This window comes from Prorops nasuta, unplaced genomic scaffold, assembly GCF_024137725.1.
Source record: "Prorops nasuta isolate Cenicafe-Biocafe unplaced genomic scaffold, Cenicafe_Pnas_1.2 PNAS00010, whole genome shotgun sequence".
Classification (NCBI taxonomy): Eukaryota; Metazoa; Arthropoda; class Insecta; order Hymenoptera; family Bethylidae; genus Prorops; species Prorops nasuta.
Window position 1 is genome coordinate 5792609 of NW_027116807.1, and position 18071 is coordinate 5810679.

At 32.7% G+C, this 18071-nt stretch overlaps 7 protein-coding genes across 17 annotated transcripts; 4 read left to right on the top strand and 3 right to left on the bottom strand.

Moving 5' to 3' along the window:
* Window positions 1-135: 135 nt before the first annotated feature.
* LOC136777073 (palmitoyltransferase ZDHHC16A-like) lies at window positions 136-2179 on the top strand. Of its 2 annotated transcripts, XM_066733130.1 has the most exons (6): window positions 136-729; window positions 790-937; window positions 1022-1331; window positions 1408-1598; window positions 1662-1972; window positions 2041-2179. In XM_066733130.1, the coding sequence occupies exons 1-6, from the start codon at window positions 683-685 to the stop codon at window positions 2129-2131; spliced, it is 1098 nt and encodes a 365-aa protein (XP_066589227.1). In that variant the 5' UTR covers window positions 136-682; the 3' UTR covers window positions 2132-2179. The 2 variants fall into 2 exon arrangements, with proteins under 2 accessions (XP_066589227.1, XP_066589228.1); XM_066733131.1 differs by lacking the exon at window positions 136-729 and having other exon boundaries at window positions 802-937; window positions 1015-1331.
* LOC136777071 (tryptase-like) lies at window positions 1471-4651 on the bottom strand. 4 transcript variants are annotated; one of them, XM_066733124.1, is made up of 8 exons: window positions 4594-4651; window positions 4284-4469; window positions 3902-4057; window positions 3530-3814; window positions 3190-3460; window positions 2867-3114; window positions 2340-2704; window positions 2103-2238 (listed from the first exon to the last, which is right to left on the bottom strand). In XM_066733124.1, exons 2-7 carry the CDS (start codon window positions 4450-4452, stop codon window positions 2373-2375), a joined length of 1461 nt encoding a protein of 486 aa, XP_066589221.1. In that variant the 5' UTR covers window positions 4453-4469; window positions 4594-4651; the 3' UTR covers window positions 2103-2238; window positions 2340-2372. The 4 variants fall into 4 exon arrangements, with proteins under 4 accessions (XP_066589224.1, XP_066589223.1, XP_066589221.1 ...); XM_066733127.1 differs by lacking the exons at window positions 2103-2238; window positions 4594-4651 and adding an exon at window positions 1471-1581 and having other exon boundaries at window positions 4284-4584; XM_066733126.1 differs by lacking the exon at window positions 4594-4651 and having other exon boundaries at window positions 1984-2238; window positions 4284-4584.
* Window positions 4631-7706, top strand: LOC136777070 (spermine oxidase-like). Of its 2 annotated transcripts, none has more exons than XM_066733122.1 (9): window positions 4631-4897; window positions 5159-5367; window positions 5578-5836; window positions 6180-6393; window positions 6466-6702; window positions 6774-6902; window positions 6965-7167; window positions 7229-7349; window positions 7418-7706. In XM_066733122.1, exons 1-9 carry the CDS (start codon window positions 4773-4775, stop codon window positions 7541-7543), a joined length of 1623 nt encoding a protein of 540 aa, XP_066589219.1. In that variant the 5' UTR covers window positions 4631-4772; the 3' UTR covers window positions 7544-7706. The 2 variants fall into 2 exon arrangements, with proteins under 2 accessions (XP_066589219.1, XP_066589220.1); XM_066733123.1 differs by lacking the exon at window positions 4631-4897 and adding an exon at window positions 5026-5066.
* LOC136777067 (spermine oxidase-like) lies at window positions 7680-13695 on the bottom strand. Of its 3 annotated transcripts, none has more exons than XM_066733118.1 (12): window positions 13335-13695; window positions 13005-13269; window positions 11064-11277; window positions 10771-11004; window positions 10571-10699; window positions 10304-10503; window positions 10108-10231; window positions 9926-10032; window positions 9223-9380; window positions 8690-9153; window positions 7874-8617; window positions 7680-7817 (listed from the first exon to the last, which is right to left on the bottom strand). In XM_066733118.1, the coding sequence occupies exons 1-12, from the start codon at window positions 13480-13482 to the stop codon at window positions 7689-7691; spliced, it is 2916 nt and encodes a 971-aa protein (XP_066589215.1). In that variant the 5' UTR covers window positions 13483-13695; the 3' UTR covers window positions 7680-7688. The 3 variants fall into 3 exon arrangements, with proteins under 3 accessions (XP_066589215.1, XP_066589216.1, XP_066589217.1); XM_066733119.1 differs by lacking the exon at window positions 13335-13695 and adding an exon at window positions 11419-11539 and having other exon boundaries at window positions 13005-13144; XM_066733120.1 differs by lacking the exons at window positions 13005-13269; window positions 13335-13695 and adding exons at window positions 11419-11539; window positions 11648-11666.
* LOC136777074 (uncharacterized) lies at window positions 11478-13143 on the top strand. The gene is made up of 6 exons (XM_066733132.1): window positions 11478-11564; window positions 11657-11900; window positions 11960-12155; window positions 12211-12356; window positions 12428-12610; window positions 12687-13143. Exons 1-6 carry the CDS (start codon window positions 11551-11553, stop codon window positions 12981-12983), a joined length of 1080 nt encoding a protein of 359 aa, XP_066589229.1. The 5' UTR covers window positions 11478-11550; the 3' UTR covers window positions 12984-13143.
* An 85-nt stretch (window positions 13696-13780) lies between the features above and the next one.
* LOC136777075 (uncharacterized) lies at window positions 13781-15049 on the top strand. 4 transcript variants are annotated; one of them, XM_066733135.1, is made up of 4 exons: window positions 13781-14010; window positions 14100-14236; window positions 14296-14332; window positions 14630-15049. In XM_066733135.1, exons 1-4 carry the CDS (start codon window positions 13875-13877, stop codon window positions 14635-14637), a joined length of 318 nt encoding a protein of 105 aa, XP_066589232.1. In that variant the 5' UTR covers window positions 13781-13874; the 3' UTR covers window positions 14638-15049. The 4 variants fall into 4 exon arrangements, 3 of the variants coding, with proteins under 3 accessions (XP_066589232.1, XP_066589230.1, XP_066589231.1); XM_066733133.1 differs by having other exon boundaries at window positions 14296-14364; window positions 14630-15039; XM_066733134.1 differs by having other exon boundaries at window positions 14115-14236; window positions 14296-14364; window positions 14630-15039.
* Window positions 15050-15059: 10 nt separating this feature from the next.
* Window positions 15060-17190, bottom strand: LOC136777072 (uncharacterized). The gene is made up of 4 exons (XM_066733129.1): window positions 16865-17190; window positions 15903-16259; window positions 15670-15837; window positions 15060-15513 (listed from the first exon to the last, which is right to left on the bottom strand). The coding sequence occupies exons 1-4, from the start codon at window positions 17188-17190 to the stop codon at window positions 15078-15080; spliced, it is 1287 nt and encodes a 428-aa protein (XP_066589226.1). The 3' UTR covers window positions 15060-15077.
* Window positions 17191-18071: the final 881 nt, after the last annotated feature.

Here is an 18071-nt window from a genome sequence, read left to right on the forward strand (position 1 = left end):
ATCCTTCACACACATGCTGGTACATAATATTTTCATGTGTTTATAATTTGTGTGTAATATATAATTCTTTTAATTATGCAAGATTAAAAAGTTAATTTTAAACCATTGAAAATATAATTAACAAATTTTTAACAGCTGAAAGAGAATTTTTATAAAAATATTCAGTATGTGAAATAACATTTAAGAGACTTTTTTCATTAAAATAAATTATTGATTTAAGAACTGGAAGAGTTGAGTTTAATAAATTATCTTTTTAAATTTTACATACACTTTTGGTGTATTAATAGTAGTTAGAGGGCGCTATTCTGAATTCTAAGTATTCCAACTCTTCCTGACTCTACCATTCCAAATCCAACTTCTCCTGATGTATTTCCAATCCAACCTATCAGTTCTAACCTGGTTCTAACCTAAGAAAAGTTTTGCCCCAATATACAATTGAGTTCACCCCTGTAATGTTTATAATTCATTTCAATGATATATTAATTTTTTACATTTGCTATCGTTAGAGAAAAATGATAATTAAATATAGGTGAAAATATGGAGAAAATTCATAAATGTCAATATGGTATGCTATGTATAAAGTTTCATTTGAAAAACGTTCGTCAATTTGACATTTTCTTAGAAGCGCTTTCTGTGACATTTTCGCAATTTGTATAAAGAACTATTCAATTTAAAAAGAAAAATGGCTAAGGTCCATTGGTCCATTGCAAAAATACCAAAGATCATTAGGTGAGTTCTGCCAAGATAAGATATTTTCTTTTTTATATCTTTGATTTTTTATTTTCCTAGAATTAGTTTAAAGCAACGTTGGTATCGTTTTCAAATAATATGCAAATCCTTATTTTACAATGAATTTATGAGCTGGAATTATGCTTGCGATGTTTTAATGGAACCAATATTTTGGTTTGTGGAAAATTTTACTGCCTGTTTAGGACCTGTAAGTATTGTCAATTTATTCCTCATATAAGTGTAAAGCTATAATTCTTTCTGAAAAATCTTTACTAAATATGTTAGTTAATAGGTTTTTGTAGTAATGGTGGGTCTACTGACTGTGTGTATTGTGTACATAGCATATTGGATTGGACTACCATATTATTGGGAAAAAAGTCCATCTCTTACAATAGTTTTGTTGATAATTGGAAACTGGCTGTTAATGAATGTCTGCTTCCATTATTATATGGGTGTTAAAGTACCAGCTGGATATCCTCCACAGGGTGGTCTTATCCCAGAGGCTGTTAGTATTTGTAAAAAATGCATAAAACCAAAACCACCTAGGACTCATCATTGTTCAGTATGCAACAGATGCATATTGAAAATGGATCATCACTGTCGTATCCTTTTTTTCTTAATTTTCAATTTAATTCAAATACTTTTGCAGATATTGTTTTTCTTATTAGAAAAATGCAGCATGGTTAAATAATTGTGTTGGACACTTCAACCACAGGCACTTTTTTCAGTATATGGCATTTACAGTAACTGGTGTTTTATTTATAATGATATTTGGAGCAGAAATCGCATATCAAGAAATTTTTTATCCTCAAGAACCAGAGTTAGATGGCCATCCAGTACGCATTAATAATTCTGAAATCATTCCAATAGTACGTATCATGTTAAAGAATTCTTCCAATAATATACTGTTGTAATCTCCAATTTTTTTCCAGATGGAATCAATGGACCATTTAAGCAAAGAAGAGTTAGCTGAAATAGCAAGACTAGCTGAGGAGAATAAGGAGAGAGAGTGGAAGAGAAAAGTAATTATTTTTGCTGCCTTAATTTGCGTTGCTACATTCGTTGCTCTAGGTGCATTGACCTGGTGGCATGCAGGCCTAATCACCAGAGGTGAAACCAGTATAGAAGCTCGCATAAATTCTACAGAAACAGAGAAGTACAAAGCTTTGGGAAAAGTGTACGAAAATCCATATAATTTAGGTTCAAGAGAAAACTGGAGGTTATTTTTAGGATTGTCCGGAAGGTATAAATTGATTAAAGCTTAAGAATTTATTTTCTAAACAGATAATAACTTTTCTTTCTTTTCTATAGGAGCTGGTGGAATGTTATGTTTCCATCCATGCATGGTCCTTATGGTAACGGACTTACTTGGAGAACAATACACGATGCCAAAGTATCATGACTTTAATACTGATTTCTTTCACTAAAACCGACTGATTTCTTAAATAGCTTAAACTTTTAATTCTCTAGTCAATTAAAAAAACAGCTGTTTTTTAAGTTTATGGTACACTAAGGAAAAAGAAACATCATAAGTCATCGTTACTCATTTTCATAATAATTTAATGATAATTATAGCAATTATTAGTGAAAGAATAAAAAGTATTTTTTACCTTAAAAAAGTAATTAAATAATTTCAATAACTTTTATGGCCAAACAATGCCTTCTATCCAGTCTAAATAATGGGAAACTCTTGTATAAACCCCTGGAGAATTTACAACGGCGCAACCTTCACCAAAGCTGGTAATTCCAATTACTTGAAAAAGGCAAATATGGTTTGGATGAGCAATTTGTATTGGCCCACCAGAATCTCCAGAACAAGTGTCTCTGGTCCAATTATTTTGAGGATCTCCAGCACAGATCATACTGGGTGCAATTCCATGTGGAACAGATAATGAACCATTGTGTCTGATGGAACATTGTACATTATCAATTATGTCGAGAAATGCCTTTCTAAGCTCGGTACTGCGATCTCCTCCTTTAAGTTGTATAAATTAGATTTCAGTATTTATATTAATATCAAGACTACCAAAATAAAAATATAACTTTTGTACTTTCGAATTCATAAGGAAAGCAAAGACAAAGCTATACTGTCTAAATTATTAAATATAATCTAGGGATATATAATTTATTTCAATACCGAATTCTTGAGCGCCCCAACCAGTGACCCAAGCTCTTGTGGGTACACTATCGTATTTTTGATAAAGGCAGGCAGGTCTTATTGAGTGGCTAAAAGTAACAGGATCTTGCAACTCGACAAGTGCAATATCTGCATACATAGCAGGAGGCTTGTAAGTTGGATGTCTCACTATTCTTTTAATTCCAGTAGCAATACCTAATGCATCGTTTAATTTTTGAAAACCTATACGTGCGGCATTTGGGCTTCCACTGGAAGAAGAGTTTGTTTTCAGCAACCATCTTATACATATTTTCAAAAATATTTTAAATAAATAAGCTCATTACTTTGGTCCATAAGTACAGTGTGCAGCAGTAAGTACCCAGGAGTGAGAAATTAAGCTGCCACCACAGTACAATGTAAAGTTTCCTGTTATAGATCGTTTACCCAGTGCCACCATATGAGGGAATTCACCAAAAGTTGTTGGTGTTCCTCCAGAAACGAATCCTTGTGAATTTGTGCATTTATCATTATCCACTGTAATAACTCCTCCATTTGTACCAGTCAAAGATAATCCTTCCGACTGACCCATAATCTCTTTATTATATTCCTCGCATTCTGAAAGAATATAAACATTAGAAAAAACAATAAATATTTATAATTGGTTTATCTTTAATTAGAACTTGCTGCTATCAGATTTAGCTTTATAACTATCGGTTGATCCTTCATCAATGTCTGCTCCACCAAATTTAGTTGGCACAGATGGAATTGAATGTGAAGCATCTTCGGCTTTAAACGGTACATTTTGAGCTGGAGATGGCCTATTCACATTTATCTTATTTTTCAGCTTCTCGCTTGAGCCAGGAATCTCAACAATGATGACTGTCAAATCACCTTCAAGTGGAATTTTGTATTCAGCATTGTCAATTCGTGTTGGAGTTTCAGGTACAAGAAAAGGATTGTGAGTGTAAACTGTAATAATAAATATAATTCTTTTAGTGTAAATCTCTTTATCAAGCAATTGTTTAAGAAAGAAAAGACAACAAATTATTTGCTTGCCATTGCTCTTAATTAGTTGTGCCAGAGGATTAGCTGTGGTGATTAAAAAAGGATTATCCCTATAAGGTATAGGTGTGGTCCATTCTTGTTTTAAAAAAGGATTATTTGGACTTACGGTTATTCTGTCCGAGCTGCTATGGCTCCTTTTTGAAGCATCTAAAACCACAATCCTTATTTAATTATCACAACAAGCACTTGGTAGAAATGATACTTAATTAAAAATATCAGAATAAACACAAGAAAGATGAAACGAATTGAGAAAACTGTGTTGAAGCTGAAGTATGGGCTATGCAGGTTGGGGCGATTATTAAAAAAAATAAAATAAAATAAAACGAGAAGGATGAAAGCGATCGAAAAAGTATATAAATAATAAATAAGTAACCTGAATTTTTCGGAGAGCCTAAGGTCACTGTGAGAAAGAAAACGATGCATAGCAGGTTGCTAGTAAACTTTGAGTGAAAGGCCATTATTATTATTATGTAGAGAGGTGGATATCCGTGGCTCGTCTTTGTGACCTGTGATCCAGTATTTATGAAGCTCAGCAAGGTCATGGGTCAAGGTTACACCACTAAAAAGATAGCATGCAGAAAAATCGGTTTAGTTAGACTTCCTTCCTATCATATATTTTTTTTAATTGATAACTCTGTATTAATAATTGATCCATTTTGCAGATATATCCACTATCGCATCACCCAAGTGGCACTTCGTGAAGATCCTTGAAATTTTGTATTTGCGTTAGATAAGTTAGAAAAAAATTATTTTGCATAGCTGTATCGGAAAAATCCAATGGACATTATTGATACGATTGTTTTTACGTAATAATTATACGTGAAAGGCAGATTATGTTCACGCCAGCCAGCAATGACCTTTGATGAACCGAGATGAATTTTTGGAGAACTTTTGCATCCAGCAGCTCGATTGTTATCTGTTGGATACTATTATTAATGATGAGGATCAGTCACTAAATCAGTCTTCTCTAGGCCTTCCTTTAAGCCAGTTAGTCTCTTTCGCTATCGCGTCTCTTTTTATTCACAAATATTTTCAAAATTTCATATTTATATTTATAAGCCATCTCCATCTATTTCATTAATATATAAGATTTCGTTTACTGTCTTAATCTTTTTTCTTCTTATTTTAATATGTTCGTTGATATCCAATCTATACAGTGTGTTAAATTTTTATTATTAGACAAGGTTTTGATTTTCGAATGTGTACAAGTTTTTTCAATTTTTTAACTTTATTTCTGGTGATTTTTAGAAAAATCATGCAGCTTTCTTGGTTTGTCTTCCTGTTTATCCTCGTTCAGCAAGGTTTGGCCGACGAGAATTCTCCAAAAATAGCGGTTATTGGTGCTGGTCCTTCCGGAATATCCGCGGCATCAAAATTACTTGACAATGGATTTGAAAATGTTATCATAATAGAAGCTGAGAATAGAATCGGGGGAAGAGTCCACACGACTCAGTTTGGTAAGATTTTTAACTCTAAACCAGCTAAGGTATCGAAACTTTAATTTTAAGGTCTAATTATTATATAAGTTTTAAATATTAGAATTCTATTATTAATCGTTATATTACTTTCAAAATAAAGACTAGTATTTTTATAACAATTATGTTTTCTTTGAAGCACTTGGAAGGCTTTTTATCATAATTTATATTTATGCTAAGTATTCGTTGTAGGGAATTACGTTGTCGACCTTGGAGCGCAATGGGTTCACGGGGAAGTGAATAATGTTGTGTTTAATCTTGCCGAGCCATTAGGTTTATTGGAGCACGTTTCCATGGAGGGAAAATATAGGTTCCTCTATGACTCCAGTGGAATCGAAATGGATCCTGAAATTTCGAAATCCATATTAGCTTTCTACCAACGCTTCTATGACGTTCCTTTAAATCTCTCTGCATGGGTCAATAACACTCTCGGAGAATTCTTTAATCACGAGTATATTATTATAAACTAATTCAGCAAATATCTGATGTAATCAAGGCGTGACAGGGTCAAGAGTGATCCAAGGGCTAAAAGTGAGATTAATTATGAGACAAAACAACTTTTACTCTAAAATTGTATTGAAGAGTCGAGATTTATTTAAGTGTCAACTTGGTTTCTAATTAGTTCAAATCAACTTACGTAGGTTCATATTTTGATGATGTATACATCCATTCATTTGTATTCTCTAAAAACTGATGATTCCTCAGCAAGAAAATTTCTTAGGCACTTGGACTGTATGACTTTGTCATGCCTAGGTTGATTGACCAAATTCTAATGGAATAAATTCACTTCATAGATTTGAAACATATTTCGCCGAGCATCCAGAAATAAATCAAACTATGAAGAGTGAAATTCTGTATCTCACTGATCTGATACAAACTAGTTATGATTCGTCGGATTCATGGGACGATGTTTCGATAGCAGGATACTGGCCTGACCAATGCTGCGAAGGTGATATTTTAATTAACTGGAAGGAACGAGGATATGGTACCATTCTGGAAATCCTAATGGTTAATTAAAAAACATTTTAATTGTACCAAGCTATTAATGTGATTCTAATTATCTTATTATATGGCCAACAGAAAAAAATTCCAGACCCAACTAAGGAATTACCTGTTTTAAATAAAACGCTTTTGAACACAGAAGTGAAGAAAATTGATTACACTGATCAAAATGGAAAAATTACAATTACCACAAGTGATGGAAAAGAGCTCATCGTTGATCATGTTATTTTTACTCCATCTTTAGGTGTCTTGAAGGCAAATTATGAAACTCTATTTACTCCTCCTTTGAGCAATACAAAAGTTAACAGTATTAAGGTAAAATTGATTTATGTAATTGATGGTTTTATTAATAATTAATTTACTAAAATCCCAATGCAACTAATTAGGGAGTTCAATTTGGAGTAGCAGGAAAGTTATTTTTGTCTTTTGACGAGCCTTGGTGGGATACCACTGGAAATACTTCTGGATTTTTATTCCTGTGGTCTGAGCAGGATAAGAAAGAGTTAGAGGCTGATGTATGTATAATTATATACAATAAATAATTTTCCTTCATTCAATCTCATTTTACTCACTTTAGCCGGAAAAAAGGTGGATGCTCAGTTTGATAGGATTTGGGCCTGTTCAATATAAGCCCCAACTATTACTTGGATGGGTGTCTGGAAAAGGAATGCGCGAAATGGAAAAACTGCCTAAAGAATTGGTTTATAATCACACTATGGGTCTGTTGTATAAATTTTTAGGAAAAGATTATAATATAACAGAGGCTACCGACTTAATCAGGTAAGAAAATGATAAATGTATATGAAGATTGATATTCTGCAACTTTTAATTACTTTTTTAGGAGTAAATGGTATTCGAATCCACACTTTAAAGGAGTTTATAGCTATCGCAGCCCTGAGACTGAAAAAACTGGCGCATCGGCTCAAGAATTATCCGAACCAATTGTTATAAATAATATACCAGTAAGATATGCGAGAAAGGTGTTTTAAACGATACAAATAACATTATAATGTACGCCTTATTTTTTCAGAGAGTTATGTTTGCTGGAGAAGCCACAAATCCGATTAGCTACTCGACCGTTCACGGAGCGATCGAAACTGGTTGGAGAGAAGCCGAAAGACTTATAAATTTATATAAAAATAATAAAGCATTATAAAGAAATTAAAAGAGAAATTAATTGAAATAATTCATATTGAATGATTGATTGTTGTAGAGAGCTAAACAATATATTATTTATATATGTATAAAGATTGTGGAAAATATTATTAACTCTGTATATATTGCACAAGAAATATAAAGTATCAAATCTGTTGACTGTAGTAGTTTAAAAACTTTTGAGCTTGATTCACCCCTGTCTCATAAGCACCATGAGTAGTAGAATAAAAACTTTCGTGAGTTGCCTCCCCAGCTAACATCATCACTGGAACATTCTGAAATTTTTATTTTCATTATCTATTCATTTTAATTAAGATTTTTGGTTACTTACTTTAATACATCCATTTTGAGCAATTTTTAGCCAACAAGGCTCGGCTAAAACGGCTGGAGTAATATCAAGATCATCGCACTTAGTGGTAATGTGACTATAACTTCCTCTTATAAACTTATTTTTGTACCATTTCGTGTGTTTGCACATTTTTGGCTCAGGTATATTATCACGTTTTAAATAATATCTTATCAACTTCATACAATCCAATGCTACTACCTTCTCGCTCAGTTCCTCAATAATGTAGGCTCCTTCACCACCAACCCAGCCAAGAAGTACACCAGGAATATTCTGTAAAATATCAAATCCTGTAAGGTACCTGGTCCAGGCAGCGAGTTTTTCACCGAGAGAATTAAAGTCTTCGGGCCACATGAATTGAAATCCTTTAGCATTTAAGTCCCACCAAGGCTCATCAAAATAAAGAAATATTTTATTTATGACACCAAAGCCGAGGCTATTAATTGCCTGACTCCAACTTGAAGGTAAAGAAGAGCCAAACATTCTTTTATGATTCTCTTTCAAGTAACCCAGAGAACATGTAATAATTATACAATCCGAAAGAATCTGCGATTTATTTGACAGAGTCACTGATATCGGAGGTTCATCGTTACTGAGAATCTTTTTAAAAGTGATATTATCAACTACAGTATTTAGTTTTATATTCTTCTTATTTATCCCATCAGTAAGAGTTCTTGTTAAAGCCTGGTACCCATGCTTGAACAGCAGATGTTCTGGACCACCTACAAACTATTTTTTTGCGTGTAAATTATTATATTGGTTTTATTAATATTGTGTTGAGATTTTATATAAATAATTTACTTTAAATTTTCCCCAATGTTTTACCGATAATTCCTCAAGTGTAAAACAAGAATTATCGATCATTAAAAACTTAACATTCCAATCGAATATCTGTCGCTTGATTTTTCTAATCATTAAAGATTCGTTTTTTTGGCACAAATTTAACTTTAGACAGGCTTTTAGATAAGTGCCAATATTCCCATATTGCTGTTGTATAATTTCACCTCTTTTACTATCCTCGCATTCCTCCAAAGCATCGCGAATTAGATCGTCGATTTCATACACAAATTTTTGAGGTACTTCGGTGCCATCAGGTAACAGAAAAATTCCTTCGCCATCCTTCGCTTGTTGAGCAGACAATAAATGATTTTTGTAACAAATTTCCGCCAATTTGCTCTGGTTCCCATGCAAAAATTGTGCACCACAATCTATCCAAGTTTGATTCCAGTTTATTGTGTTTATTCGACCGCCAACTTGTTCTTGAGCTGTATATTTATTTTATGTTATATTTAATTAATTACGAAATAAATAATTTTTATTTAAAAAAATATTACCTTCCAATAGCAAATAATCCCTGAAATTATTATCCTCCAAAGTTTTAGCCGCTGCTATACCAGCCATTCCAGCTCCTACTATAATTATTCTCGTTCTTTGTGGTTGATTTATAATACATAATGTTCTTCCTCTGCTATTGAAGTTCATAATGACCTGCCTTAATCAACCACGCGAATTGGTGAAAAATTCTTTGGAAAGAAAGCAACTAGGATTTTTCAATGTTTATAAAGAAGCTTAACTAACATGCAGTATCTCACAAAAATATATTCTCTTTGCTCTAATTCTACTTATTACACAACATGTTTACAATGTAATACCACATTCGACAAAAATCAACGTGCTATATTCTTAATATATTACATATAGTACTTTGTATACAATTTTAAGCATTTTATTATATGTGAAATATTTGTATGTATTTGAATTTTACCATAATCCATTTATTATGAAGAATGTAGATTTGGTTAAAGATGTGATTTTAATTGCCTATGAAAAAGCATGCGAATCAATAGAAGCACAGGGTGTAAAAATAAATGAAAAATGTTTAATTTAGTAAAAAAACAGAGCACCTGTAGATCAGTCTTAAAATTGTCATTTAAAACCAAAACATAATTAAAAACTGTTAAAACATAAAATTTTAATACAAAAAATCAAATATCTACACTGTGTCTGAGAAAGATTTAATAATAATCATACGTTTACCTGTAATGATGAATTAATCTGTCCGCTTCTCGGAAACCACTCCCAACTGCTCCATGAACAGTTGAGAAATAATGATCATCAGTAGCTTCACCGGCAAACATCAGTATCTAACAGTAAATTTATTTTGATTTAAATAATTGTTTTTACATTCTGCATATATCTAATAATCAATCGATGCATACCGGTTTACCACGAGCATCCGTGATAGGTTCTGCCAAGTCTCTTGGTCGAACGTTTAATTCCTCAGAAGTCATGCTCAAAAAAGTGTAGGATCCACGAATATGCTTATCCATAAACCATTTTGACCTTTGCATCAAGTAATAATCGGAAATTTTTTAATTTGTTAAAGTACAAAACTAATTATGTTAAGACATTTACCGAAGCATTCTATCGGGTTTGACAACATTATAAGTTTTTCCGAGGAACGTCTCTAATAAAGTAGATAATCCATCAAGAATTGTGCAGTCTGGTAATGATTCAATGTATCGTGCATTAGGGCCACAAATCCAAGCACACAAGACTCTTGGCTGATAATCAACAGTAAAAAATTGAAATACATCGAGTAACCATTGGCTATCCTATAAAAAATATTGTATTATTAAGATAACAAAAAACAAATGATTCTTTGATTAAATTAGCCCATACTTTATTGGTTTTTAAAAAGTCTAATTTTTCTTCTTCTGGCCAGATCATGCAGAATCCAGCACTATTTGGTTCCCACCATTGATGGGGAAATTCTAAAAATATTTTATTTGCTGTACCAATATTTAAACTCTGAAACAAAAAATATAGAAAATTTGTATTTTCATTTAATATAGATATTAAAAGTAATATCTCACAAATACTTTAATAGCAAGCTGTTTTCTTGAAGGTAAAAATGGGTGGAACATAGTCGATTGTCTATCTTTCAAAACACCCAAAGATGCTGTAAATATCACATGATTTGCAGAATATTTCATTCCATCAGCTGTTTTAACAACAATTTCATTTGGTGCATGATAATCTATACTGTATACCTCTTTATTAAATTCTACTTTCTTCAATATAGGTAAAGCTTTAGGTGAATTAGGAAATGCTTTCTGAAAAAGATAAAGTCAATTAAAATATAAAACTTAAACTTGATAAAACAAATATTTACCATTAAAATTTCAAATACTGTCTTATATCCCCTATCTTTCCAGTTTAACAATGGATCTCCATCACACTCCCAATATTCCCTAAGACCTTTTGCAGAAACATCAAACCAAGAATCACTACATTGTAGAGAATTATCAAATTTTTCTATCCAATCTAAAAATTGTTTAGCTTCATTTAGTTCAATTACAGGATTTTCTTTTATATTTTTGTAGAATCTGAAAAAATTCACAAATATTTCCAATATATTAACTGTCCTTTAAATACTATATTAAGGTATATTCAAATAATATAGTTAAGCTTCAATTAATACATTTGAATCTTGGCAGACAAACCAGTTTGGGGCATGATTCACCAACCTTGATATAAACAGAGTAGTGGGGAACATGCATGCTGACAGTGATACCAACAGTAATCATGGAATAAATAAAAAATTGTCATATCAAATTAAATGTCTCACATTTTGGTCCTTAGAATCACCTAAGAACAAAATGTACAATTCAAGGTAGAAAACAAAAGTTTATATCTAATTAATATATAACAATATATAGGTAAATGTTTGTTAATATTTTTTTATATAAAACATACAAATTCCAGAAACATTGACCCAGATTTGGAGAAACTTAGGAATGAAGTAGAAGCACCACCAAATTTGGATACTTTGGTTTTAAATCTGCAAAGAGCAGCATCAAAAATTCATGCTGCTTATTTATTTGAAAATATAGGAAAGGCAACATTGCAAAAATTATGTCTTTTATTAAGTGCCACAGCTACAGGAAAAATGTACAGTGGTTGGCAAGAATTTGCTGCTCATTTAGAATTAACAACAGAACAAATACGAGTGAGTATAAATTATGACAATTTTATGATTACAAATTAATAGATTTATCTTCTTTTTAGTGTATAGATTATGATTTTAAAGGTTTGCAAGATCCAACATATTATGTATTATTAGCATATGTTCAGAGCCCAGTAGCAACGCTTGATAAAATTTTGATCGTCTTGCAAAAGATTGAAAGGCTAGATATAATTAATCAAATTAAGGATTATATTAATGATTTAGTTAGCAATCTGTCTCAAAAAAAAAATACAGATGGTACGTAATGTTAAACAAGTACCATCAAAAAATACTATTATTGTTTTAATTGCAGAGGATACAATAATTAAACCAGACAGTCTGCCAAGAGTTCCCTTGGTATTAAGTCCATTAGCAGAGTTAAGCAATCAAAGCAAACAAGAAGATAAGTGTTCAGAATGCATAAGAGTAGATAAACAAGCAAGCAAGATAACAAAATATGTTCGTTAAATTTTAAATGAAGTTATATAAAAAAGAAATTGGAAATAAACAATTACTCTTTGTATTTATAGACTGAAAAATCATATGGCAGTATAGTTATGTTAACATTTGCCGAAGATGGGCAAGAAGCTGCAGAATATATAGCCAAGGTTTTCAGATCTAAGAAGCCAAAAATCGGAGTATTAATGCTTCAAGAACAAGAAAAGTATGTATATAGTAGGGCCGAAGAATTCATAGACGATTGTTTTAAACAGGTAACTAATTTATCCATGGAATTGCTAAAAATTGCATATTTTTTTCTATAATTTCTAAAATATGCTTACTTTATAGGTAAACTATATTGTTCCAATTTTAACTAAAAAGTATATTGAAAAACTTAATAACAATGCAACAAATCCTTATAAATTTGAGACACATCTAGATGCTAAATATGTAAAATATATCTACTCCCTACTAAGGTATGAATTTGTCAAGAATCAATGCTGCAACAATCGGACTAGATGTATTGTATCAGATAAAGATGTTCAAATGGTAATTAATTCAGATCTGCATCCGGTATTGCAAGCATGGTTCAGAGAAAGCGACATTGATGCATTTGTAGATAATATTTTGTTACAAAAATTTTGATAAATAAAAAAGTAAACTTACTCATTAACAAAATAACTTCCATAATTCTGTTCTACACTATCTGTTTCTTGAAGCCTTTTATGAGCAATAGAAGAATATAGATTTAGAGCTTCGCTGCTGACAGCTTTTGGAATTATCTTTCCCTTAGGTGTAGCAAATACGTATGATGAAAAGGTTTGTAAATTTCTTGAAGAGTCCAATAAATTATATTGAGAAACAAGATCATATACGACATTGTTCTTCTGCCCATGGACCCATTGGGCTCCAAGCTCCACTACATTATCCCCTAATTTTTACTAGTTAATTAATGATAAACTTTTTGAATGAAAATAGCAAAAAAAGTTGACATACCAAATTCTTGAGTATTTATTCTACCACCAATTCGATCTTTGGCTTCTAAGACTGTAATATTCTGCAAGCCATTTTCATATAATCTGCAAGCAGCTGAAATTCCAGCAGCTCCCGCACCGACAATTATTATCCTTGTCTCGTTAAACATTTTCGACCAATATCGCTAAGTTGAAAAATATAAAAATTCAGTGAGCAATGTGAGTACCAACCAAGCATTCGATAATTTAAGTAATCTTGATATCTCTTATCGCAAAGATAATCAGATTTGACGTTTATTGTTGTACATTTTGAAGCAAATATTTTTTTTGTGAACAGATTTTATAGGAATATTTTTTGAGATTTTTTCTGGCAGGTGTTTGTAAAAAAAACATAATTAAAACTGCGCCATCTGAACAAACGACGAATACAACGAAACTCAAATTGCAGATGCGAGCTCTTCCTTATCAACAGAAATTTATAAGTGTGTAAAAACATTTCGTGTGTTGGGGAAAAAATGTTAAAATATATATCATGATTTAAAGAAAAAAAAAAAATGAAAAAATGAACTGTTGCTGTTCGCCTCCAGAACCGGAAGAAAAAAATTATAAAACTGACGTTGAATTTTTGGAAATTTATAGCAGTGGATTTGAAAAAAATTATAAATCATTCGTTGATCCGGAAGATTCTGAAGTAGCAGGTTAGGAGAACACAAGCACGAGTTACTTACATTTTTAAATTGATAAAATATATATAATTATAGATAATTTAATTTTAATTCTCGATAAGATGATTTTTGTGCAGAAGAATCATTCGGATTTGTTAATACTAATGAGAGAAACAAAAATGCGACGGAAGTTTTATTCGTGGATGGAAATGAAACCGATGTCGATGTTTGCGATGATGAGGACACTTTAATGGAGAGGGTAATTAAACTTTCTGATTGATCAAAAGTTATGGATTAATAAGATAATTAAATCAATAGGTATGGAGGCTTGTTAAACCACCTGATATTCCGAAACGTACGTTTGTGGTATCAGCTCGAAAAATTCAAGTAATAAAATTGAATATAATCAATATGTTCCGTTAAATATTACGCCTACTTGAAAATTGCAGGTTGGGGATGGGGGGTCCCAAGAAAATATTTTGTATATAAATATAAGATTTAGTGCTAATATCATGTTCTTAATTTATCGCGATATAAGTTAAAACTTTGCTTTCTTCTCACTTTCATTTTTCGATTGGCATATATTAACCGTACATTTGATATATCTTGGAGTAAATGAGATATAGATTGAAATAAAATCTTTTGGCCGCAGATTGTTAAAGAGCGTCTATCAGGTGTCTTAAAAAAATTACCCAATACACAAACGCTTCTCAATGAAAGGAGTATCAGCAAAAGAAGAAAAGGCGGCTTGCGATATAACCCAGTTCTTAAAATGAACGGAGCCACAAAATTATCCTGCCAAAACGAAACCATAAGAACAATTCCAACTTGTGCTCAGAGTTTATCAAATTACTTAAAGAAATGAAAAAATTATAACCACACAGATTAATGTGAAATATAATAAATAAGAAGTCATCTGTTTCACGAAAAAATCATTGTATAAATTCATGTTTACAATAGCATATCAAAGCCACAGGAAATAGTAAAACGATTGTAAAGGGTGCTCAAAACTGGAATATACGGACAATATTTCACACGATATAATTTTTTGTGAAGATACGACAGTCGGGTTAAAAAATAAAATGCTTCGCAGCATTTTATTAAAAATCGATAAGATCAAATTCTATGAGGTCACGGTCATCCGGGGCAGCGCAGGGTTTGCACCAAGGGTCTTCGAGGTCCCACAAATCTGGGTTAAGGCGCTCTCTTCCGGGAGGGGGAATACTGCGAATTCTTGGAGGCGGTGGATATCTCTCAAGGTCAAAGAACCTCTCAAGGTCTTCAGGGTCGAATCCATGATAAGATTCTTCAGGGGGTAAATCATTATCGTCGAGAATGTCGTGCATGGACATATCCAGAATATTGTCAACAGGTTGTCGAAGCATCCTCTCAAGGTCGTCTTCGCATCTCCTGGCACAGTCAGAGGGTGCCCTCACCGTTGCGAGTCCTCTTCTTGCAAACTCTCTTGCAGCCACAACGTCCGGATGGTCTACACCGTACTCTACCCGAAACATTTCATCTTCTACGTCTGGAAGCCTTCCATTAAAGTAATATTTAAACATTAAAGTGTAAAATTATAGAAAAATACAATGAACAATTTTTTTATTTCTAATGAAGAAAAATCACTTGTAGAGGAGCCTCGGAGGTGTAACTGGAGAAGGTGGCTGTCTTGAATGGGTCATCATTGGAGACCTTATACTTTGGTGCAAGAAAGATGGTTCTTCGGTGTCTTCAATATTCACCGCATGACCGCCAACGTTCGCCACAGTAATTACAAATTCTCGTCTAGCTTGCTGAAGCTCCTCCAGTTTGTTTTGTACCGCCGTTGCTTCCACTGCATCTTGTTCGTCCAGTGTTTCGCTAATTGTAAAATATGTCTGTCATTTTATTACAGATTTGAACGAAAGCAAAGAGTATTTATTTACCTGATAGCTTGGATTGACCTATTAGCCACGTTGGTACCTCCTGTACATTCCGCTCCACCTCCTGGACAACCTGTTCGAGGCAGGCTGACGATGACTGGTTGGTCGCCATTGACGACTCCTGGAGGAATTAAAATATTCTCCACCGGACCATCTCCTAACATTTCAGCTTGCACGATCTCGGCATTCATTTCTCTGGCTAACTCTAAACTCTTTTCAAGAATTGGGTCCGGTGGTTTTTTTCTTCCTGAGCGTGGACCACCGGAAGGACCTCTTCTTGGAGATGGTCCTCTACTTCTCGAACCTGACGGACCTCTTCGCGGACTAGCAGATCTTCTCTGTGTTCGTTCTCTTCCTAATCTGTATAATACTTACTCTGATTTTTTGATACACTATCGTTGATTAAAAATAACTGTTAAAGAGCTATATTCTAATGTAGCTAGCAAGTTGCAGATGAATTATAGTCAGAGTGAGTAGCAAGGTATTTGTGAATTTTAATATTGCAATATGATGGATTATATATTTATGTTAATAATTGTTAGAAGGACTTTATTAATTTATTATTTCGTTTTAGATGGCGACATTGGAATAGAGTTTCTGTAGCTATTTGGGTGATTTGGTGAGTTTCACTTGCTAAATGATGCCTGTATTTTCATAGAAATATTGTTGAAAGATTAAAAACTTATTAGTACAGATTGAAGAAAGCCCTACACTTAGGATTAAATAAAATCTTCATCTTCCTATACATATATATCTTAATGATAAAAAAAAACTTTCATACTCGAGGACCTCAGAAACTTGAGGCTAATAAGTATAACAATAATAATTATAAATTACACTTAAAAATACTATAATTATAAATAAATAAAACAAGCATGACACAAATGAATAAATTGATGCAATCCTCTAAATTAATTAAATAATAATAATAATAAAAGGAAGGAAATGGTCAATATTTGAAAAACCTGGCGTCTCCACAAATTGGGGCTGGTGTTCTTCTTGGTTTTCTCACTTGTGCTTCCTGCTCTTTACGTTCCAAGTTTTCCTTAAATTTTTCTGCGTGCTTCATGCGCGCCAGCATAGCCTTCGTCAAACCGGGACGTTGAAAATCTATTTTTTTTGGGTCCGAGGGCGGTGGACCCCGTTTCGGCAATACTCTCCTTCGTGGCTCTTCAGGTGCTGCTGCTTTCGATTCCTTTTGTTGATATTCCCTCACCACCGCTGAAGACTTTGCCTGGCGCAGCTGTTCGGTTTTCGTCATGCGCGGAGCCGATACCCTCCGGGTCGCCATTTTGGTTCCCCCTTAAGAATTTTTCTCAGTGTTTTTAAGATACACCCCATCGGTTATATATATAACTTTATCAATACTTCAATCATTTTTTCGTTTGCTTACTTTGGAAATCCTCCGGTGAGGTAATCTTCGAGAAAACTCTGACTTGTCAATTTAGTTTTCTTGATCAGTTTAACGTTTTTTTTAAGATTCTTTGGTTGCTTTTTTTTATTTAAAGTCGAAAATCCATCTTTGGAAGATTCGCGTGAGTTCCAGTACGGAACTCTTTACGAGAATTTTGATTGATTGGCCTGGGACAAAATGATGAGGTTCTGTAATTTTACATTTGACAGGTTATTGTGTTTTCTATAGCATCTTTTGTTATTTTGGATAAATGAAAAAATGAACGTCTAAGCATTACATTGTTATGATGCGCGTGTCTAACGTACAAGTCGCGCTCTAATTTCTCCCGAAGACTTCTGTTTAATTAATTTCTCTTTCGTTATTAATAAATTCAATCAAATTTCATTACGATGCATCGAACTTCCCATAACGAACCACTTGCTTCCTCATCGAGGGTAAAAATAATTTATAAAATTGTATGAATTAAAAAAATACTATATTAGTTTCTTCTTTCAGTTACAATTCCTAGACGATTCAATTAGCGAAATAAATTTTGAAAATATCTTGAAAGCAGAAAACTCCAGTGAGCATGAATTTTCAGAAGAATGTAATAAGGATGAGCTGGTAAATTTCAAGTTAAATGCTATATTTTTATTGTGGGTTTATTGCATTATTACAAATTTTATTTACATATGAAATCAATTATATAGGTGCGTGTTATAAGTACGGCAATAAGTACGGTTATAATGCTAGCGCAGAATAGATATAAGGAAATTAGC